Source organism: Colossoma macropomum, unplaced genomic scaffold (assembly GCF_904425465.1).
Source record: "Colossoma macropomum unplaced genomic scaffold, Colossoma_macropomum, whole genome shotgun sequence".
NCBI lineage: Eukaryota > Metazoa > Chordata > Actinopteri > Characiformes > Serrasalmidae > Colossoma > Colossoma macropomum.
Window position 1 is genome coordinate 11,281,089 of NW_023494799.1, and position 22,381 is coordinate 11,303,469.

General features: G+C 41.6%; 3 protein-coding genes across 5 annotated transcripts; 2 read left to right on the forward strand and 1 right to left on the reverse strand.

Annotated features, from left to right (window-relative positions):
- The first annotated feature begins 646 nt into the window (after window positions 1–646).
- Window positions 647–4,740, forward strand: vmac (vimentin type intermediate filament associated coiled-coil protein). The gene is made up of 3 exons (XM_036587075.1): window positions 647–1,008; window positions 1,180–1,380; window positions 2,114–4,740. The coding sequence occupies exons 2-3, from the start codon at window positions 1,190–1,192 to the stop codon at window positions 2,466–2,468; spliced, it is 546 nt and encodes a 181-aa protein (XP_036442968.1). The 5' UTR covers window positions 647–1,008; window positions 1,180–1,189; the 3' UTR covers window positions 2,469–4,740.
- A 1,146-nt stretch (window positions 4,741–5,886) lies between these two features.
- On the reverse strand, window positions 5,887–8,372 carry larp6b (La ribonucleoprotein 6, translational regulator b). The gene is made up of 4 exons (XM_036586406.1): window positions 8,314–8,372; window positions 8,084–8,230; window positions 7,365–7,578; window positions 5,887–7,250 (listed from the first exon to the last, which is right to left on the reverse strand). Exons 1-4 carry the CDS (start codon window positions 8,370–8,372, stop codon window positions 6,138–6,140), a joined length of 1,533 nt encoding a protein of 510 aa, XP_036442299.1. The 3' UTR covers window positions 5,887–6,137.
- A 2,230-nt stretch (window positions 8,373–10,602) lies between these two features.
- gadd45ba (growth arrest and DNA-damage-inducible, beta a) lies at window positions 10,603–12,528 on the forward strand. Of its 3 annotated transcripts, XM_036586410.1 has the most exons (4): window positions 10,612–10,852; window positions 10,989–11,090; window positions 11,204–11,465; window positions 11,751–12,528. In XM_036586410.1, the coding sequence occupies exons 1-4, from the start codon at window positions 10,809–10,811 to the stop codon at window positions 11,862–11,864; spliced, it is 522 nt and encodes a 173-aa protein (XP_036442303.1). In that variant the 5' UTR covers window positions 10,612–10,808; the 3' UTR covers window positions 11,865–12,528. The 3 variants fall into 3 exon arrangements, with proteins under 3 accessions (XP_036442302.1, XP_036442301.1, XP_036442303.1); XM_036586409.1 differs by having other exon boundaries at window positions 10,603–10,856; window positions 11,204–12,528; XM_036586408.1 differs by having other exon boundaries at window positions 10,610–10,852; window positions 11,204–12,528.
- The last annotated feature ends 9,853 nt before the right edge of the window (window positions 12,529–22,381 follow it).

Consider the following 22,381-nt stretch of genomic DNA (forward strand, 5'->3'; position numbering starts at 1 on the left):
TAGCATGTAATGCTAACTCCAGTAAACACGTTTGTGTCTTTCTATTGAAAACTCAATAATAATAATAATAATAATAATAATAATAATAATAATAATGCATATAGCATCTTTCATTCAGTTCAAAGGGTTTTACCGGGTATTAAAAGAAAAAAAGTGACATTCAGGATAAATAAGGAGAGAAACAAGAAAACAGACTTTTCATAAAATACATTTTATAAATTAATAATGAAATAAAATAAAATACAAAAATGCAAATAATATTTCCACAGCAGTATGCTACAGGGGGTCTTTTGGGTCCCTTGTCTGGGGGAACTTGCCAGGTCTAAGTTTACATTTTCACTTCAAAAGAAAAAAAATGCTCTCCAAACTAAATAAACTGCTCTTATTTGAACAATGTTAACCTGCTCAGTTAACCCAACATTTTTTCTTTGCATCTTTCTTAAGGGATTTATTAGGGAGTAATTGTGATTAAACTATAGAAAATAACGCATTAAAACTTAATATTAGCGCGTTATTCATCATAAAATATCTTATTTATTATCACTGTGTTCGTTTTACTTCACACATTTTTTTTCCAAAGTCATGTTGTATCTGTGTGACTTTGCTCGGCTCTGTGGAGCTTCACTTCCGGGCCGCAGTAGCCACAGGTTGCTCGCTTGTTGCCAAGGAGCCGTAGCGACCTGAACACGTCAGCGGGGTGAACAGAAACAGGGCAGTTATTTGTGCACAGATTGTAGCGGGGAAATTTCATTAATCATGTTAGAATCGCCTTTTCGTGCCTAAGAGTTGTGGCTAGAGAGCAGTCGAAGCCTTCCTGGGTAGGTTGGTGGGCTCAGTGCTTAAAGGCGAGGCTGGGAAAGGCTAAAAATTGAGCTAGTTAGCTAGCTAGCAGGCTAGCTAGCTACGCTAGCTGAAGTTCCTGTCAATGAAACGGAGGTAAATTCAGCTTTTCCCCGCGCCCGTGACTCAGCTAACGTTAACTGCAGGCTGGAAATCGGGACCAGGAGGGTAAGCTGCGTCGACGTAATGGAATATATGTTGAGAGATACTTAGTTAACCCTGCTAGCTGTCTGTCAGCCCCAAGAGCAGCAGAAATGACGTACAGCCTCCCCGCGGCCAGGCAAAGTAGTAATAATTATTAATCGACTGCCTTCTGGGTTTCTAAATACTGCTCGGCAGGTTCTGTGACATGTCGTCTCCATCGCCGGTGCAGATCAGGGAGGCGAATGCGCATTTGGCTGCTTTGCACAGGCGAGTCGCGGACCTTGAGCAAAAACTGGAGGCAGCAGAGAAGACGGTGAGGGAGCAAGCGGAGAGCCTGATTCGGAAAGATGAACAGCTGAGGGCTGCTACGCAAGAAATAACAGAGAACAAGGACAGGTAAAAGAAAGGATATTGATGACCACAGCACTGCAGAGTTTAGCATTCCGCCCTATTTAACTCATCAGCTGATTATGAAGGGCTTAATGAGCTGAATTCAGAGTTTTAGGGTGTAATCCTGGCAGGCCTGTGGCCCTCCAGGACTTGAGTTATGATCTTGAGCACATTGTGCAGGATATGATAGAGCAGTAGCTTTTGCATATCTCTGTATGAATGCTGGTATACAGTGCACAACCAGTGTGGTTGGTATGTGTGGTCAACATTAGTGATTCACAATGATATTGGAATGTTACTGGTATCAGCAGATATTTCCCTTTAAACAGAAGTGGCATCGGACAGATGTTTAGATTTGACCGATATTTGATGACATGTTTATTGCAATGCAGAAGAACAGAATGTGTACATAACGCTGGGGTAATATACTAAATTGTCTGCATTTTATTCATTTTGATGCCTCTGTAACCTTGTAGAGGTATGTTACATTTGTCTGTAACACTAATCCAGATGGCTCTAGCTCCAATTTATATATTTTATGAATGTGTCTGCATCGGCAGATACGTGCATGAAAAATATCGGAAAATCGGCATCAGTCCGCAATTTCTATGTTGCCGCATCCCTTGTCAATGTGCTTGATTTTTTCCCCCTTCAATGAATTTGACTCTGCTCATCTGCATTCTCATGTTCCCCTTCATTTGACCAAGGTGCCTAATTGTGTGTTTTCCTCTTTTTCAAGAGAGATTTCCTACTTCCATGAAAAGCTTTGTCAATCAGAGGAATCTATTCAGAAACTCCAGCATATGGTCAAGGAGAAGGATTCCTTAATCGGCCAGTTGCAGCACCGCTGTCAGCTGCTGGACAACATCTGTAAAAGCCGTCCCTTATTAGACAGCATGTTGGCCCAAATGGCAGAGGCGGAAAGAATGGGGCCCATCGTTGACTTGTGCAAGCCTACAGCAGACACATCACTTACTGATGGAGAGTCCAACTGCAGCCCTAGTGGTCTCTCCAATCACAAAGACTTTTCACTCAGCGAGGATGATGTGGATGATCAGGAGCTGGATGGCGTAGTCTTTGGAACTACAGTATGAAAAGAAGAATGGAACTTTTATGTTTTCACAGCTTTGGGTGTTGGACAAGGAGAAAGACTGGGTATGCTGAGGGTTAGCCTGCATTTGATTCGGTATATATTTTCCATACAGCAGTGTATCCATACTGTACATCTACCCTTCATTACAGTAGCATGAATGTGATTCAGCAAGCTGTTCCCATGCCATTATCAGAGCTGTTAACAGAGCTGTGCTGAGAGAACGTGATTAACCAAGATGGCCTAGAACTATGTGCAAAGTGATGTAAAGTTTTATTTTCTGAATGGATGCATCACAGCCCATTTACTTTTATTTCATATAGTTTTACTGGAAAAGTCAACGTATTTTTAAATTTTGATGTAAGGTTCGCCCAGCAAAACTTTAAAGGCCTTTAAAGTCTTTTTTCTTTGCTAGGCTGCCATAATTTGCTAAAAAAAGAAGGAAGCTTAGGGAGCCCATTTTGCTCCTCAGAAAGGAATATTCCAGTGTTTTCAACCTTGTCTGTGTCTGCCACGTCTGTAGCGTGAAATCGATCACCACAGACAACAATTTTGACGTTTCCCTGCACTTAAAACAAACAAAACCTGTTGTATTAACACACATAAGGGATTTTCACACTTGTCCTGAATGTTTGAGTCAGCTCCTGGGACTGATTCTGGGGCAAGGGTTTAATAATCACAGGCTTTACTATAACAGAGTTTGTTCTGAACCGTGGCTTGATTGCTCAATTCCATACGTCACATTCATGTGCCTATTTTTTTGCAAAATGGTAGTTAGCAGGTTTGTCCAGGGATGGCAACTGACAATAGGCTCGTATTTTTTATTTCCGTCATGATTCATGAGTCAGCTAACAACATGATGAGCAGCCGTTACTGGATGTGTGGCATGTTCTCATGCAGGGACCTGCAAACAAGGAGCCAAAGATTTTTAGACGTTGGGCAGCACGAGACGAGCCTTTTTTACAAAATTTTCACCGCTTTCCATCCCCTTCCCCACCATTACAAAACTCAAAACAGGGAATAACGACAAAATTAACTCGACATACACTGCTTAAGTTGACCCCAGACCACTATTTTCAGGGGGACCAGAGCTTTCTGGACTACTCCTGGGCTAAAACAGCTTTCACAGTCCGCCAGATGTTCCACACTCCTGGGGCACACAGCCGCAAACCTGGTAAAAAGCGCTTGTGTCAAAAATGGCCATATAACAGAAGCTAATGGGGCATGTGCCCCATTGGTTTCCATGGTATATACGTTTTTTCTCCTTTTCATTTATTTTGCTGTTACGCGTCAGAATTGTCCATGACAATCAGCTGCATGCTACAGATGCAGCAGATAGAGACTGGGTTGGAAATAAGTGAGAGCATTGCTCCAAGTGCCTTGCTCAAAGGTACAACTGAAGTGGCCCCGGGAAGGGCAACAGCATTTGAAGCTGCAGCTCCGTGGTCTTGAATGAGCACCCCTTGGTGTCTCATCAGCCGTTTCATTCAGTAACCCCTTTTGCGCTTATTCTTTTCATTAATACATCATTGATCAGGTCAAGTAAATATCAGATAAATGGTTACAGTTTTAGTATAAATATCAAAGGTTACTGTTACTGGGCCACGTCAGTCTATCTGCCAGTTTGTGATGTGATGAAGGTAAACCATAATGCTGTCTGGAAAGAAATCTGATTGCAAATAATGATCCCGTCCCTGCAGCTTTGTGTAATTGCGATATTATTTCTCTTCCTTTGATGTCAAAACAGGACACGTAAGTCCTGTATGCCTGGGTGTGGCAGTGATTTCTCAGTCGCAAAATCAGTTTTATTTTCGGTTGCATATTTAATTTAGTACTTTTGAAATCAAGTCTATGCAAGTTTCAATATACTTTTTGTGTGTCCGTGGGTATCATTTGGAAAAAGCAGTGATTATGGTCATCTGGTCAGACTTTTGGATTGTTTGTTGCATTAGTCCTTCAGAAAGACTCATTCAAGTTGGTAACTGTTGCACATATTCTGATAGTGTCTCAATCGTCCTATTTTGAACATTACAACTAGAAAAAAAAATCTGTTCAATATCTTCTTGGTTTTATGCAAAGGTAAAATGTGCTATTGCATCATGGCACAGTACTTGTGTTATCAGGGCATGTGTGTCTTGTTATTGCCCAGTATAAGAGTGTACGTATGCTACCTTTTATTTTCTACAGAGTTAATTGGTGCCTCAAAAACATGGTCAGTTGGTCTATGGAACTATTTATTCTGATTATATCTAATAAACTATTTTGTTATTCTGTGATGACTGATTTTGTGATGACTGATGTTTAGTATTACAATTTTCTGTTCAGAGGTGAAAAGTACATTTTTCAAAATGTTAAGTACCTTCAGTTTCAGTGGTGGAACTGTTATTGTACTTATTATAATTAAGCATTATTTCAGAAGATTTGCACTTTACTCAAGTATTGTTAAAATTGAATAGCTGCACTTTTACTCAATTACGTTTTACTTTAAGACCTTCAAAAATAAATCAGATTTTTTCTCTTGCCAATCAGTTAAATTCCCCACACATTTTAGTTTATGAAATTCAATTATTAAAAACATCCACACAAATATTTATCAGTGTAAAATTAAACTGAGGACAAGTACTAAACAACATACCATAAAAAAATAAAACTTAATTTATTTGATGAAACATACTCTGGAGGATAGTTAAATGTTGGTAATTGTTTGTTTACTTCCACTTTTTATTAAGACTTTGGAAAACTATCCATACGTTCATTTACATAAACTTTCTTTGTATTGTTTTACACCCTGTTCAGCTTCCAGAATGCAAATCTGTGTTAGTCTGGCCTTGATGAGGCATGTAGAGATGCACATTAATATCAGAATTGCTCAAAAATATTGTCATTGGATAGATGTTTAGGTTTGATTGATGCCTGATGTATTTATTGTTCTTCAGAAGGGCAGAACATTCAGGCAATGCTAAGCTACTATGCTAAAATGCCTGCATTTTAATTCATTTTACAGCACTTGTAACCCCCTAGAAATGTTATATTTCTCTGTAATACCAATCCAGGTAGATGTAGTCCCAATTTTTACATTTTATAAATGTGTATGGATCAGCCTCTGCACATGAAAAATATCAAAGATTGGCACTGGGACACAATTCCCATATCATTGTGTCCCTAGAGCTAATGCAACTTATTGGTGGAGGTATTTTCAACTTTAACATCTTGCATCATTGCTGTCAAAGCAATGAAGGAAAAAAAAAAATAGTAACTCTTTAAGAGAAAAGAAGAAGAGATGTAAACAATGTTAAGGGACCCTTTAGATATATAGTTTTTGGTATGACAGTGATATTTTAAACAAAAAAAAAAGAAAGGAAAAAGAGTAAGAATGCTTCAATGCACATTCTGCATTTACAAACACTCCAGTAATACAAAACTTTGACTAGCCATGGTGGCAGCACCAACATACAAAGAAAGTCCAAACATCACCATATTGATTACATGGTCATCTTTATTTATTTATTCATCAGATACAAAATATTTGTTCACAGGATAAAGGAACAGATTCTTCATTTTAGCTTAAGCAATGGATGCTGGGGTCGGTAGTGAAACATTAAATAAAAGAAAAAGAAAAGTGCTTTGCATTACAGATCATAGATCCACAAGCCAACTACAGCAAATCAATGCATCACTGTGGCAGCAGCACCTTTCCTCTCCCAATGCAGTTGTGGAAGCCTTTGGTGCCATCAGGTCCCATTGGCTGGCGCACAACTAGCACTCCAAGCGGCCTATTCATCTGACTGGGTGACATGGGCCAGCTTTTCTCTGGATGGAAGGCTTGGGCAGCATTTTTACGCCGCTGGACCCACGGGCTCCCCACATACCCTGCGCTGTCCTGGGAGTAATCCCCTGAGGATTTGCTTCTCTTGCAAATTGAACTGATGGATGAGGTAGGAGTGCTGCTCAACACTGGTGTGGCCAGAGGGGAGGTGGCATGGCCTCCAGGGAATAGCTTGCGGGGCAGGAGAGGGCTCATAACGGGACTGCTCAGAGGGTTCCTGTAAGGATCACAACGGAAGGTAGACACCCGAGGGATGGCCAAGGGGCTGCCGTACATGGCCTGTGGGCGGGAGACTCTCCGGTTAGGTCGTGGTGAGGCTGGGGCGAAGTCTGACTCAGAGGAGCTGTAAAGAGCTGAATCTTCCAGAGTGTAAGGATTCCTCTTGACTTTCCGATTTGGCTTTTTGGAACCATCGTTCTCAATGCCCTCCTCCGACTCCTCTTCTGTGCGGCTCTGACTAGTCCCTGGCTTCCGTGTGCCACGGCTACCAAGGAGAACCACTCGAATGCTCTTCCCTCCATGCAGCTGTTCCCCGGCTTTGAGGGCTTCATAGGCTTTGCGAGCTCCATCCAAATACTCGTACTCCACTACCGCACACAGTTTGCGCCCAAGCTCAGTGTGCTTCTTGGCATAGCGTTTGAGCCCAGACGGTATCTCCTTACCTGGGCGAAGGATGCGAAGGGAAGTGATTGTGCCATATGAACCGAACACAGACATGGTGGTCTCCATGAAGCCCTGCTGCTGCTCTGCTCCAGATGACCCACCATCTTCTACCTCTGCAGAACTGGTGTTGTCCAGGAAGTTCCATGCCAACAGCAGTTTAGTCGTAGGGATGCACAGCAGCCAGTCAGGAACAGGGGTTCTCCGTCGCACCTTGGTGCCCACCTCATTCACTTCAAGCTGCTGAGAGGTACGCGCTGCAGCCAGCGTTGTGCGCCAGTCACGCGTGAGCTCTCTGATCTAGCAAAAGACAGTCCAACATTATGTCCCTTGATCAGCATATCAAAATATGGATAACACCTTGCTGTACTTAAGACTTATTTTTTACTCTTAAAATGATATATTTAGACTGACCTTTTTGAACGAGGTCATCAACTTCAGGCTCACATAACCCATCTTGTTCCTTTGGATGTGTTTTAGCAGGAAGGCATCGCTCTCCAGGTTCTCATCAGAAAGGTAGTGCTCAAGCTGGGCAGCTATTTTCTGCCTCAGTTCACTTGGTGGTGGAGTCCAGGCCTCAACCTCACATCCTTCTTCTTCAAACACGTCAGTCAGCTCTGTCGAACTTCTGGAAATCAACATTTATTTGTAGCTTGAAAACAGGCTAGCATAATGACTAGCATAATCGCTGCTGCCAGAACAAAACCTTGTAAACCTGTATCTCCAAAAAGGTAACTTTACAGGCAAAGGAAAAACATTAACTTTTAATGGAGATAAATGGAGAAATATTTATTTCAGAGTAAGTTTGGACCATTTATGTAGGTTCATTCCTCATGAAATTGACACAACATGAAGGGCAAGTAATTTTTTTTCAAATTATGTCAAAAAACAACCAAACCTTCATAAAACTAAGCCATTTCTGCTAGAACAACCAGCATGGCTGATCACCAGCACAAACCAGCGTATGTTGTGTTAGTATGCTAGTCAACCAACATGACGGTGCGGGGTGACCAGCTAAACCAGCACCAGACCAGACCAGACCAGACTGGAATTCATGCTGGATTTTTCAGCAGGGATTGCAGTTTGAATCCATTAAAATCACCAGTGCTGTTTCATAACAGCTTAAATCTTACCCGTCCAAACTATCATTCAGTCCATCGTCAGTGTATGAGAACAGGTCTTTCGAGTGAGCACCGTCCTCGCAGTGGAAGATGTCCGTAAAAGTGGGTGAAGACATACTGCGGACAGAGAGCTTCTTCAGACATAATACAGCTTTTCGGCTGAGGAACAGACAAAAGAGGCCAAAATTACAACAGGGCAAAATATTACTGCTGTCGAAACAGCCACTGCTAACTTTGCCAACCTGGAGCCTCCCACCGGCGGGCCTCCCTGCGTCGCCGCACGAGCCCAGCTGAAGCTCATTCGAACGTTCATTTTAAATGTGCACACGTCACAATTGAACACTTGCGCCTACTGGGCTACGTCATAAACGCTCGCGAACAAAACGGCCTTGCTAAAAGTTACCATGAATCATCATAAACGCCTGAGGGGATAATAATAATAATAACAACAACAACAACAACAACAACAACAATAATAATAATAATAATAATAATAATAATAATTATTATTATTATTATTTCTTCAAAAATAGCTTATTTTATGAGAAGAGCCCAGTCATTTCCATCCCTGCTAAGTCATTAATCAAACCTAACAGAGCCACTTCAGAGCTAAGTGTTTTTCAGGGGCGTGCTGAGGTGTCACGTTGAAGCTCTAGACAGCCTCTAGAGGGGTCTAATGGTGTGGATTCCAGATGAATAGGTACTACAGGGGGTCTCATAGCGGACAATAGTGGGACTACCATCCCAGTCTTGGCCTATTTTTCCAACTAGCTTCCTGACCTTAGTGTTGTGAGATGGCCATTGCTCACTTGTGTAATCCTCTTGACCTGCACGTGTAGAAGGCAGTCTGCAGCAAGGCCATGTTTATGTGGGGTCAGGCCGACAGCACATTCCCTGCGGTTTCATACGAACAAGAAACGTTCACAATACAAATTCAGAATAGCCTACGCACGGAAAACCCGCACTGAGCTCGATCATTTCATTTCAAGACATTAAGCATATTTTTTCTGACCAAAATTATATATATCTGATTACATTCGTGTTTTGGTGTAATATTTCTGTTGCCGCCTGGTGGCACTATCTGACCAGAAATCTCTATGCTTTATTAGAAACGCTGACTAATTCTTGGAAAACAACACTCATAGCCTAGATAGGCATTACTCTTAGTGTGTATTTATTTATTTATTTATTTATATTTCGAATAGTATTCCCTTCTGAAAAGGGATAATCAGTATTTAACCCTGATGGTTTTGCTTTCTAATGGGAATTGCTTAACATTAGAGACTACTAATTTCCTGCACACATTTAGGTCCCAATAGGAAACCATCCAATGCATCTGGAATTAGTCCCAGAACGCCTGTTGAAGCCTTTTACACTGTAATATCAACCCATCAGGAAGACACAAAATACCATTACTCGCCATTGGACACCACCAGAAACTTCTCATGGCTTTTATGATTTTTTTCCTATAATGATATATATGCAAAGCAACATGTGGCATCCACTAGGGGGCGTCAGGAGTTTGTGATTTGATTTCATGAAACTCAAAGTACACTTGCGCTTATAAAGTATAAGGTTGTTACAATTTGATGCACAAATTAATCCGACTGATGCACATCAGTGCCAAAGTACACGCAAAGGACTCTTAGGTTTGTTAGTCGGGGACTTTTATTAAGCAGCCTCATTCTGCATAATTAATTAAGCTTGTAAAAGACGCCGTCCTCATTAATAAACTGACCTTCCCGAGTGTGTTTACGTGGGGTCAGACGGAGAGCACAACAACAACAACCTGCAACATCAACATCGGGAGCAGGCGCCTATAATTAGAGCTGCTGGAACCAGAACAGCGAGTGATGAAAGTTCCAGGTAACAAGGATAAACTCCACCACCTTCTAGAGCCTCTGCGCGCCGTCCAGACACTCGGAGCTTCGTGCAAAGTGACTGTACAGCCAATAACCCTGTAATGAATGTGGCACCCAAACGACACTTTAGTTTGAAATGAACAGTCAAATCTCAGCAACTTGCTCTTTATTCAACATGCTATTTCATGAGGAGCTCTTTTTTTAATGTAACCCCAAATCTTACAATCTTATGCAAAAGTGATCTGTACCGTTTCATTCCATTATTTATATCGTATTCATTCGATATGGCTCACATGAAGGCATCTCAAAACTATGTACATGCAGAATAGACCTACATATTAATTTCTGATCCAGTACATAATATGCATGATAAGAATACATAGAATCATGTCTTAAAATATAATAAAATAAAATAATTTGCATGATGCGATGTTTTCGATTTTCAGCAATGCCTGCACTCCGTGTAGAAGAGAAACTTAGGAAATTCCACGGGACTCTATAGTGGCATAAACAACCAGACACCGAGATGGGGGGGGGACAATCTGCCCACGTGGGCTCTAAACAGGAGTCTCTACAAACAGCCAATAGCCGGAGAGTCGGAGTGGTTTGCTGACGCCTTATAGCCAATAGGAGAAGCGCGTGGAAACGGGCCACGCCTCGTCATCCAGACCAGATATAAACGCTGAGTTTCGCTGATACCCGGCAGAAGACGCTTGTCGAGCACAAGGAACGAGACTAACGAACAGGATAAACTCGAGCGCAAAGGAGACGCGTTTGGATTACTATCTATCTTGCCTTTTCGTCCACACGTTCGTACTGGATTTTGTGATTTTGGAGTCCTTCTTGAGACGTTTGGATTATTATCTCCACACATCATGACTCTGGAAGAAGTCGTTGGATGCGATATGGCTGACCAAAAGTAAGTTACTTTGAGTTCGCTAAGTATTTTGTAGGCGATTGCATGCATTAGAAACAGCCACCCATCCCGAGTATCATTGTACTCAGTGCCTAAAGCCAGATGCAAGTTGCTTATCGAGTTTGCATTTTTCTTCTAGAATGGAGACCGTGAGCCAAGCTTTAGAAGAGCTGCTGGTTGCAGCACAGAGACAAGACTGCCTGACCGTGGGGGTTTACGAGTCTGCAAAGCTAATGAATGTGTAAGTATACTCACCTAAAACCTTGTTTGAGCAACCCATCCTTTTTCATGCCATTTCCAGAGCGTGCACTATGGGCGCAAAACTTAATTCGCCTTGTCTTTTCTCCCTCTCAGGGATCCAGACAGCGTGGTATTGTGCGTGCTGGCCACTGACGAAGAGGACGAGGACGATATCGCGCTGCAGATCCACTTCACGCTGCTGCAGGCTTTCTGCTGCGAGAACGACATCAATATCCTGCGCGTGTCCGGCTTGCGGCGCCTCGCGCAGGTCCTGGGCGAGCCAAGTGCCGTGGACGTGAGCGGCAGCACCGGCGGCAGCAGCAGCAATAGCAACAACAACGGCGAGCCTAGAGACTTCCACTGCATCTTAGTGACTGTAAGCATCGACTTTCACCTTTGTTTATTGGCGATATTTGAAGCTGAACTGCTTAACTGTAACAGGCGAGAAGTGCTTGGCCCCCTTAGCATTGCATACCGTAATACACGTAATAGCAGTAACCTTTCGCATGTTCTAGCTCTTAGCCCGGTGAATCATGCAGGACTCCCCCGCCTGAGCTTATGCGCTAGCTGTTAGCCTTTAGCCGCTATTTGCATACACTTTCAATATGATGCGACCAGTTACAAGAACAGGTTGACTTAATGTCGTTCCTTTTTCTTACAGAACCCTCAATGCCAGCCTCTCAAGTGCCAGGCGCTCCAGGAGGTGGGCAACTACTGCGACGAGAGCCGCTGCAGGAACCAGTGGGTGCCGTGCCTGTCTCTGCGCGAGCGCTGAAAGCTGACCGGTCGGCGCGTGGGAAAAGGAAGATTTCAAAAGAAATGAGCGATCAACCGCCATTGCAAACCCGAGAATGCAAAAGGGGGGCTTTTTGTGTTTTTGGTCACCGCTCTGCATCAGCCAACGGCGACGAGGCTGACGAGAGAGAGAGGGAGGAAAAGTGCGCTCCACTCTGCAGCCCTGATTCCGTCCTCCGCGTGAGGGAGGTAGTGGTGGAGGAGGAAAAGGAGGGGGAGGAAAGGCCGTGGTGGAGCGAGCGCGCGCCGTGGTGGAGGAGCCGCACGCGGGGGTGCTCGGTTTCGCCGAGGAAAGAAAACCGAGAAACGGCGTGGCACGACTGTAGAAGCGGGTCTGCTGTGTGTCTTTGTAGGGCACTCGCTGACTCGTGGGACTGAACTCTTGTGAGAGAAATGTGCACGCGACAAATCGCTCATGTGTTTTGGACTTAGAGCCAGCTGTGGACTGCAACTGCTTTGTGTGACTGCAAGAGGGAGGCCAGTGTTACAAGACATGATCATGTCTGTTGGACTCACTGAATGCAAGGAAACTATGAATGGACTTTTCCCTTAGTCTGTAACTTATTGCTCATAACTTAAACAGAGTAATATATGTGTGTGTTCAAACTAATGCTGTTTCAATAAATTATTGTCTGGAAATGGAATATCTTGACTCAAGTGTGTTTATATGGGGTACTTGGGGTAAAACCTCACATTATTCAGGCTCTCACTACCTAAGGGATAGATTAGGCAAACATAAGTTAAGGCACATAATATTCTCAGTTTGCTGAGGGAGAGTCTTCACATCCTCATCTACTGGAATCTGCGTCATATCCCCGCTGTCAGTTGCAACACTGCGCTGAGGGAACAGGGACTTGAGGTCATTCATGTACTGTTTACTTTGGCAAGCAATCCACTCTAAGTGATCCAATTAGAGTTCTCTCAGATGAGCTCATCTTGCATCTAACCAAGTGCTCTCGATATTGATATTTGGATCAGATGGTTGAGAATAAAATGGGTATATAGGTCATACTGAAAACTCAGGCAAACATGCAGGTCTCATCCTGACCTTTACTAGAACCTTTGCTTTGGTGGGAGCACCTACCCAGTCAACACAGAACTCAAGGTTAGCAGCAGCAAACAATGTTTTACCACACTTAATATCATGTATTTGAGATTGAAGCAAATTAGTGGAGATATTCTTATATATTGTACATAACTAGATTTTAACTACATAACAAATACCGTTTCTGGTCCCTCAATGATATAAACAATCAAAAACTAATAAAAAAACAAACTAATCAAAAGGCCAGTTCAACACCATGAACAACATAGAAACTGTATCTACCTCAAAATGTAAACTCTCTATTGCTTAAACAGGTCGAACAGCATTTCTCACACCAGCTTAGATTACCAGTTATAGAAATATGTACTATTACATCTGACCAAGTCTTCTCTGTGGTGCATAAACATATCAAAATCTAGATCAGATGGTTAGGAATGAGTATATAGGTCATACTGAGAGCTCCGGGAAGCTTGCTGCTCTCATCCCAACCTTTACAAGAAGTTTTGATGTGGGTGCCAGTGAATGAAGTGAAGGTTATTATTGGTTCACAATGCCCCTCATACTTATCATTATGTATTTGAGATGCAAACATTTTACATGAGGTGTGGTCACAGTTTAGTGCTCTATACTATATTATACATTGTGGTTGGATCTCAAATGGATTCCTAGTCTCTTGCACTGCATAAGTCGTGAAATGATGAATTCAACAATTAAAAACAGATTTAGATGCCAAAGAGATACATTTGGGATTCCACCATAGCCTGCACATTACTGTATTTGACATTTAGTGCACCATCTAATTGTAAAAGCCATACTTTTGTGACTTATGTAGTGCAAGGGAGTCGGGAGCTATTTGAGATTCAGCCCATGTATCTCCAAAATGAAAACTTCACAGGAGAAGCCTTCTTAACTTTTAATGTAAGCTAATGTAAAAAGTTTTTAACTCCTCATTTGGACAGTTTCTACTGGTCCATCCATTGTGAGATGTTCACATAGTGTAAAGGGCAGGTGCCTTGGTCAAATGATGTCAAAAAAGAAGTCATGGTTTTAATATGACAGCGACGATATGACTACCCCTCTGGGGTCCACGAGCACACCAGTGCATGTCAAATTCAGCCTTTCTATATATGTTTGTCTTAGTGATAACACAGTACAGAAATATGGTTCAAACATTTCCTGAATCTGTGGAGTCTGCCTTTTCCATTCCATCTTATAACAAGATGATAAGTCAATCACATCTGGAGTTATGAGGCCGTGAAGAGGGTCGACTGGTAGATTGTGTGTCCATCTACATTATGATTGGAAACTGACCAATGGACATTCAGAAAATCACCAAGGACTGACCCATCACATTAAAAATCCTTTATTCTTTATTCAGTCAACATTGGAGAGTGAAGAGTTTACAGCTGCTGAAATGGCTACAGCGATTGTGGAAATTAGCGACAATGATAACAGATTTTGGATATGAAATATATGAATATCACTCATGTTATATGCAAATGCATTCAATAGGCAAATTTAAGTAGATGTGCTATATATATATCAATGTGTGTGTGTCAATACAAGTGCTGAATGTCACTATCAACAAATGAGAAACTTCAAATCCCTCAACTTGTAACTGATTACTTAATAGGTAGAAAATGGAAAATGTGGGGTTTTATGTCACTGAACGTCAGTGATCATGCATGTATTTCCCTCATGTGTTAAACTCGACTCCACTGCACTTTAACTTGAGCTGGTACTGCATAACTGATTCACTCCAGAGTGTAGGCTACAGTCACGCCAAATCAAGCGCAACATTTATGGTATCAAAACCCAAATCAGCAATATTCACCCAATATAAAATTATTCCATGCCTATTTTCTCCACTGAGCATAACATGTGCGTCTCTGAGTGAGAGAGTGTTTGTGGGCATCCCCCGAGCTAATTATGTATTCCACTCTACTTACGTAGCCTATCACTGATTACGCATCGGTATCTCCGGAAACGTCATTGACCAAATATGGGCAAATCTGAGCGCTTCTCGGAGGTTCCAGTGGGGAGTGAGAAGTCTGAACACAACGAACTGCCTTTTCAAAGACGCCTAACACGGGCTGGGCTGCTTGTCTCGAAATGGACCAGCGGAAGCAGCACGACTGTTCGCTGGCAGTTACACAGAAGGTACGCGAGGAATGCGGAACAACTCACTTCCTCAGAGAGGGAGAGAGAGAGAGAGAGAGAGAGAGAGAGAGAGAGAGAGAGAGAGAGAGAGAGAGCTTTCTGTCACACACGAATCACACCTGTCTGTTCTCTCATTGTGATAATGAGCACTGGCGTTTACTGTCGCCTACACACTCTGAAAAGATGGTTCTTCAAGGGTTCTTCAGTGTTCAGTTATGTTTAGAACCACTTTATGCTAAATGGTTATTTTGCATGGTGAACTGGATCGCTCAGAGGGTTAACCTTTTCTATATAGTACCAAAAAGTGTTCTGCTATTGTTACAAGGTCAAGCAGAACCTTTTTTGGTACTATATAGAACCATTTTCAAAAAGGGTTCTAACTAGAACCATATACTACACATTCTCCATCAATCTAAAGAACCATTTCACCATGCAAAGAACCATTTGCGCATCAAATGGTTTTATATGGAACTTGTACATATGTATTGGCCATTATAGTAATACCTACTCAGTGGTGGTCCTGTGGGGGAATAGGGAGGCTAACAAATTATGCAGAATACAACCTGTATAGTAATGGACAGTGATAAAATGGACAGTGAGTGTAGATTCAAGATAAAATCTATAATAATAAAGTGGAGACGGGGTTTATATATACATACCCGTTTAAAAAGGTGGTTCTTTAAAGGCTCTTTAATAAACACAATGGTTCTATTTAGAACCATTTGCATGCTTAAATGGTTCTCTGCATAGTGAAATGGTTTGATATCGAATCTTTCTGAAAATGGTTCTGTATGTCAAGCTTGTAACAATAGCAGAACCTTTTTTGCTGCTATATAGAACCATTTTCAAAAAGGTTCTATACAGAACCATATACAACACATTCTCCATCATTCTGAAGAACCATTTCACCATGCAAAGAACCATCTAAGCATGCAAATGGTTTTATATAGAACTCATGGTTCTAAAAAGAACCATTGCCTTAACTAAAGAACCCTTGGAGAAACATCTTTTTTAAGTGTGTACCAGCAACAAAATCCCAAGCTATCTATAACCAGGGCCAAATATATTACTGGAATTTTGTTGCTGGTGTGAATCAAGTCAGCAAGTTTTGCTTGCTGATTAGAATTAGCTACAGTCCATTTATATATAATTGAGCCTGTGTATAAATATATATTTATACACAGAACTCTAAATTGCAATAGGGCTATTTTCTAAATGCTGGAAACTAGAGCTGGACTATGTGGCTATGCAAGCACAGAGGGATAGAGGGATGGGTGGAGAGACGGAGATCAGGCCCTAAAAAAACTGAGCAGTTCATGCTTTCTTCACACACACAGACGCAGACATAGACACGTTCTGCCTGGCCCCGGATAATCCCCCCCCCCACACCTCTCTTCCTGCACATAAAGCCTTGATCTGTGTGTGATCTGTAATGACTGTGTGCCACCCAGCCTGCTGCTATTTCTGCGCCCCAGCCTGACTCCCTCGCTGAGGTCAGCAGGTACACGGAGTCTGGCAGCAGCGCCGCGTCTTCGGCTCATGCGCACGGAGGCCCGTTCCCACCCACAGAATGGGCCCTTTTACAGCCCGGCCACCTCGGACAAATTTTGAGGCCGCGACAGAAGCGGAGGGTTTTATGGTACTGGTGCCGTCCTGCGTCCCTCAACCAAATCAAGAGGGCTGTAAAAGCCGCTCCGTTCTGAATGCTCCCATTTTGCAGAGCACCATGTGATGCCTTTAATCAACACAGCTCCAGCGCTTTATCTCACCACCATAAACCAGTAGCTCATGCTTAATTAAACATACCAATTACTGGTTTACTGCAGATGTGGAGTGAGTGTTCTAGACCAAGAGGAGATGGAGTTCATATGGCACTGCAGAGCTGCCAGAAGAAGGATGTGACTGGAGACACATGCAGGAAATGAGTACATGTAGAATGTTATCTGTTTCTGTGGAATATTAAATTGGGACATAGAACAATAACCTAGAAGCACTCAGAAAAACTTCATGCAGTCATTTATTGGGAAGCATTACAAACATTATGTGTCATAGCAACTGTTAAGGAAGCATGTTAAGAGGTCCTAAACAATACAAAACTTTCTTGTTGGTTTTTCCCAGAAAGCACAGTATACATAAGGTCAGTTAGAAGATTTTAATTACCTTAGACAAATTTAGATTTTTTATTTTATTTATTTTTTTATTAGAAAACATGTTTACCAACTTGTCATCACATGGACCCACAGTCTGTTTTCAAATACAGACTTCAACAGATGTTTGGCCTTCACTCTTAAACAAACACTTTGACTGAAATAAAAGAAAAAAAACATTGCTACAGCTGGACATCTGTTGTAAACATGCTTGTTCACATCCTACAGCAGCAGTGCAGTAGTCTCAAGAGTAAGATTATCTGGTTTAAGACTAGAAAAATCCATTTCATTATGTATCTTGAGGATTGAAGGAATCTAAAACTTCCAGGTGGATGTTGAAGGCATAGTTTTGAAATGTTTTTATTATTATTTTTAGCTGGTGAATGCCAAAAGTAGCTAACGTTACTGGTGGATAGCCGAATATCTCAGTGCAACCATACATTTGTAGTAACTGTCTTCAAACCATCATAACAATAGAGAGAATACTCAAATGACTTCTCTGTTTTCTTTACAAGTTTGTTCAAAGTCTGAGATAAGAGTTACACTAATGCTAGCTTGGATGTATTCATTAGCCTATAGATTAGTAGCTAGGCAAGCAGGAAGGATTGGTTGGCCCCACAGGGATGCACAGCATAGTGAGAGAACATTGATGAACAAAGACTGTCAAACTGACAAGGCTATTACAGAACCCTGCATAACACCACGGATAACACACTAAACTGTAGGTGTTTGACTGGAGTGCCCTTATAAAAGTAGAACTGTGGTTCCCTAAAGAACCTTTCAGTGCATGGTTCTTTAAAGGAATACTCTAGCTTTTTCCAACCTAGTTTCTATCTGCAGCATCTGTACCACACGGTCAATTACCACAATAATTTGGATGCTTTTCCCTGTACTTAAGGACTCAAAACACTCTCATAATAGAAGTGAATGGGCAGTGTGCTGAATCAATGGGTTTTCTGTCCTTTTGTAAATACAGGGATAAGCGTCTAAATTATTGTTCGTGGTAAGTGACTGTATGCTACCGATGCAGCAAATAGAGATTAGGTAAAAAACGCTGGAGTATTGCTTTAACCCCTTAAAGGGCCAGGGCCTACCAGTGGACCCAAAGTTTTGTTACACACTTCTATAAGAGTAGCTCAATCAGTTTAAATTGAAGTCCCTGGAGTCACTGAATAATAAGCCTTAGTATGTAGTAAGTCTGGAAAGTTTAAAGGGATAAAGAACAATCCGTTGAAAGATACTTTAGGCCAAGGGTTCTCACATTTTTCTACCTCAAGACCTGTTTATCACTAGAAAGCATGAAGGCCCACAGGAAAACAATTTTTAACGCATCTATGTTTGCATGTGTACCCTGCAATATGCGATGTGTATCAGTCAACAGATTAGGCCAACATAAACATGTTTTAGAACAGAAATCAGGCAGAATGGTGGCAAATTAAGTGGAATATTTCTGCAACACAGTTTCTTACACCAGTCACTGTACCAGGGAGGGGGGGGGTCTTTTGTTTCTAGAGAAAAAGGGCAAAAAATGGACTAAGCTGCCTTTGTGCACTGTTGTTGCAGGGCTATCAAAATTGTTTACCATTTTAAATAATTCGATATATTTTTTTTTTCATTGTTAAGACATTTATTTCAGCACAGATTTATATGACAATGCCATCACCGGCCAACTATGAACCACTGCCCCCCCTCAGTGTTGGCCAAAGGGTGCTTTGCAGCCCACTTGTGGTAGCCCAGTGGTTGAGAAACCCTGGTTTAGGGAACCAAAGGTAGTTCTTCCAATGCAACCCTTTTGGCACCTTTATTTTTAAGAGTATTGGTCAACTATGATTCATGTGTTCATGACACAAACCACTCAGCACTTTCGGGTGAAGGGGGTTATGTTCTCCTTCTTTATTTATTTGAAGGGTGTTCACTTTGGGGAAAAAGCTGTGAGAGGATTATATGGCAAAGCAGGGAGGGGGTGAACTTTGATAATAATAAAGTGCTGTTGTGCACCAAACCCATAGTGGTGTGGAGCAGACAATGGCTCGCAGTGTGTTCCAACAGTCGCTCCAAAAACTGGTGGAAAAAGTGTGTACGCAGACGCTGGCCCCGAAGCACAATAGCAGTCTTCATGAGTGGCTGAACGCTGAATGAAACTTGACTGAACGACTGCAGGCTGGAGCTAGGGAGAGAGAGTGAGAGAGAGTGAGAGAGCGGGAGAGGGAGGGAGAGGAACCAGGAACAGAGGTCTTTTTCTTTTCCCCAGTAGCTATTACTCACGCCTTATGGCCAAAAGCTTCTGACAGTATAAAGTTCAGCGGGCTTAGCTATTAATAGCCTTGCGCAAGTGGCTATTTTTAGCCCTACAGGACTTCTATTTATACCAAAGGGAGCGGTGGCCTTGTGGAAGAAATAAAGGCAGCGCATGATTCGGTAATGGACTTGCCCAAAGTCCTCAACTTCATTTTCTTTTTCCCTCAAGTGGTTTCTCCACATCTCTCTGCTTTACCTCAGCTCATCCTGGCATACAGGCTCTTCAGTTCTGAGCTGCTATGTAAGGCTGCTGGACTAGCGGTTGTGGAGAAGGCAGAGCATACAGCACTCACCCAAATTACAGGCTGGCCTAGCCTCCCCCCCACCCACCCACTGTCATCCCAAAGCCATAAGCTCTCTTTCATCTTAAGAATGCTTCTCCACCCCCAAAATAAAGTAGAACCGCACTCTTTGATACATGCCAACTTGCCAAATCTACAGATACATCCTCACAAGTCTGACCTGACCTACATCTAGAGACAACACTGACTCAATTCAGGTTGATTTTAAAGGCAGTGGGTCAGGCAAAACAATTCATTTTGCTCCTACTCAAAAATGTAGCAATTCAGCCAACACATGTCTGAAGTTTGCTTCTCTGTTTTGCACTGGAGCTATGAGGCTAATGTGGCTAATAAGTAAGCTTAGGGATGAAACTGGGATTTTAAAGCCCCAGTTAACATTACTAACCAGTTTAATGCTGTTTAACTGATAGAGCGCATTAGCGATGTTTAGCCTCAAACACTATTAGCCAGCTAGCGAGGTGCAACTGTGTGTATTTGGGTACATTTAGCATTAATGCTAAACTTTACATTTGTCCAGTGCTATGCAATTTTGTAAACATGAAACAGGCCTACAAAGTGATCAAATCTGGCTAGATACCTTTGCGACAGAATGCTTTGGATCTTAGAACATGACGAAACTGCAGGAAGGATTCGGTACTTTTTTAGAAAATCAAGGAAATGAGGTGAACATGCCACTAAAATGTGCAGCAAAGATGAACGATCTTGGGGGCCAAGAATGTGTAGCTGCTTAGCTGTTTTTCTCAGCGCATTATGACGTTGAATTGTTACATGGATTTCACTAAGATTGTACTGGAAACGGTTTATATTTCCATCAAATTGCAATACTGGAGTTCAGCTTTGTTTGCCGTTCACACCAACCAAAGGTGCGCTCTGGCCAATTTAACCCTCGCTTATAGCCACTCAATTGTGTTGTGCATGCAAATCAGCACACACTTGCCTGAAATCATGTAAACTTGTTTGACAAAGTATAACACACTGTTATCTACAACATGGAAAATGTATGTCAGCTTCAAGATAGCTGCTCCTACTGTGTTGAGCTATGCGACATACTATTAAAATCTATTTTTAGATTTTATTACTATTAAATAGCTTATTAGCCCTACGCTACAAAGCAAATGTCTTACATCAAACCTGTTTTGGCTGCAGAACTATGTTTGAGGTAAAAGGAAAGATGTGTACACTGGCTTTCAGTATGAAACTGAAACTAACACTGAACAAACTGAAAGAAACATATTTGCAGTTACATAAAGTGACAACTTTCCCGTAAAGGACTTGTGAAGAGTGACAGTCTCATTTACATCATTCTTAATAGTGGTCTTATGCAAGAACATAGTTCTGCAGGGGAACTACATTCTGTAGTGTTTACTGAACGGCCTCCTTTTCCATGAATAGTACAACTAGTGAAGCAAATACTGCATGCTTTCTTCGGTTTGCTTCACCTAGGGGTATAAAGAGTACTGAAAATCTCTGCTTAATACCTTTTCGGAATAATCATAAAATGCAATTTCGGCCTGTTTTGGAGGTCCCTCAGTTGAACTATGAAATATTTTGTCCTCAATCACAATGATGGAATATATTTAGATGGAAATGTGTTGACTTGATGGAAAAATTAAAGTGAATTGGATTTTCATCATCATAGGCGAGCAAGCAAGTCAACATTTACAAAAGTTTTTTATTGTGTTTAAATGCTATGCTAATTGTGCCAGCTTTACATCATTCTTTTATATTAAGACAGCTGGGTATTTAATCTCAGTATGGTTGTCTTTGTGGAAAGTGTAAATTGTTCTCACAGCAAAGGGTTCTCACCCCTATTTTCCCTCATTGCTCGCTAGCAGTTCAACACAGAGCTACAACATTTCAAACACAGAGAGCCAACAGCACCATAGTCTGAATAATATTCTAAAATATTCTATAAAGTAAAAGTAAATACTTTTTTCAATGAAAAACTACTCTGGTACTTTGAGCTACTTCAAGTTACCACAGAAAGAAAGTTAAATGCTTAAAAGGTTTTCTGGGTGTATTGGCTACTAAACTAACCTATTAGCCTACTTTCAACATTAGCCTACATTAGCTGATAACTTCATAACAGACACCCACAATAGAACATAAGCAACAGCTGTAAGTTTATTAAAGAGCTGTTGTGCTTGTTATTATACAATGACTAAACAAAATCCAAATAGTAAAGGAACGGTAGCAATTCAGCTAAGAGTCACTAGCTAGGGAGCTAACTGCTTCCTCAAGTTAGACTTTTTTAATTTGTAAATGTTGTCACAAGTCAGCACAAATTACTTGTTATACATTATTTAATTAAGTAAGATCAAATGGTTAAACTGCATTCCATTATAGGGAAAACTGTCCTAAAGTATTGTAACGAAAGCAGTTGACATTTATTTTCCAACTCTGGCTTCAACTTACTCCAGAGTACCTGTTGTGCACCATTACAACTGGGACATTTCACCTTAGATAATGCATGTAGTAGATGCCTGACCTCTAGGCAGGCCATACTGCTTCCCCTATCTGCTTATAAATTCCATTACTTCTAATT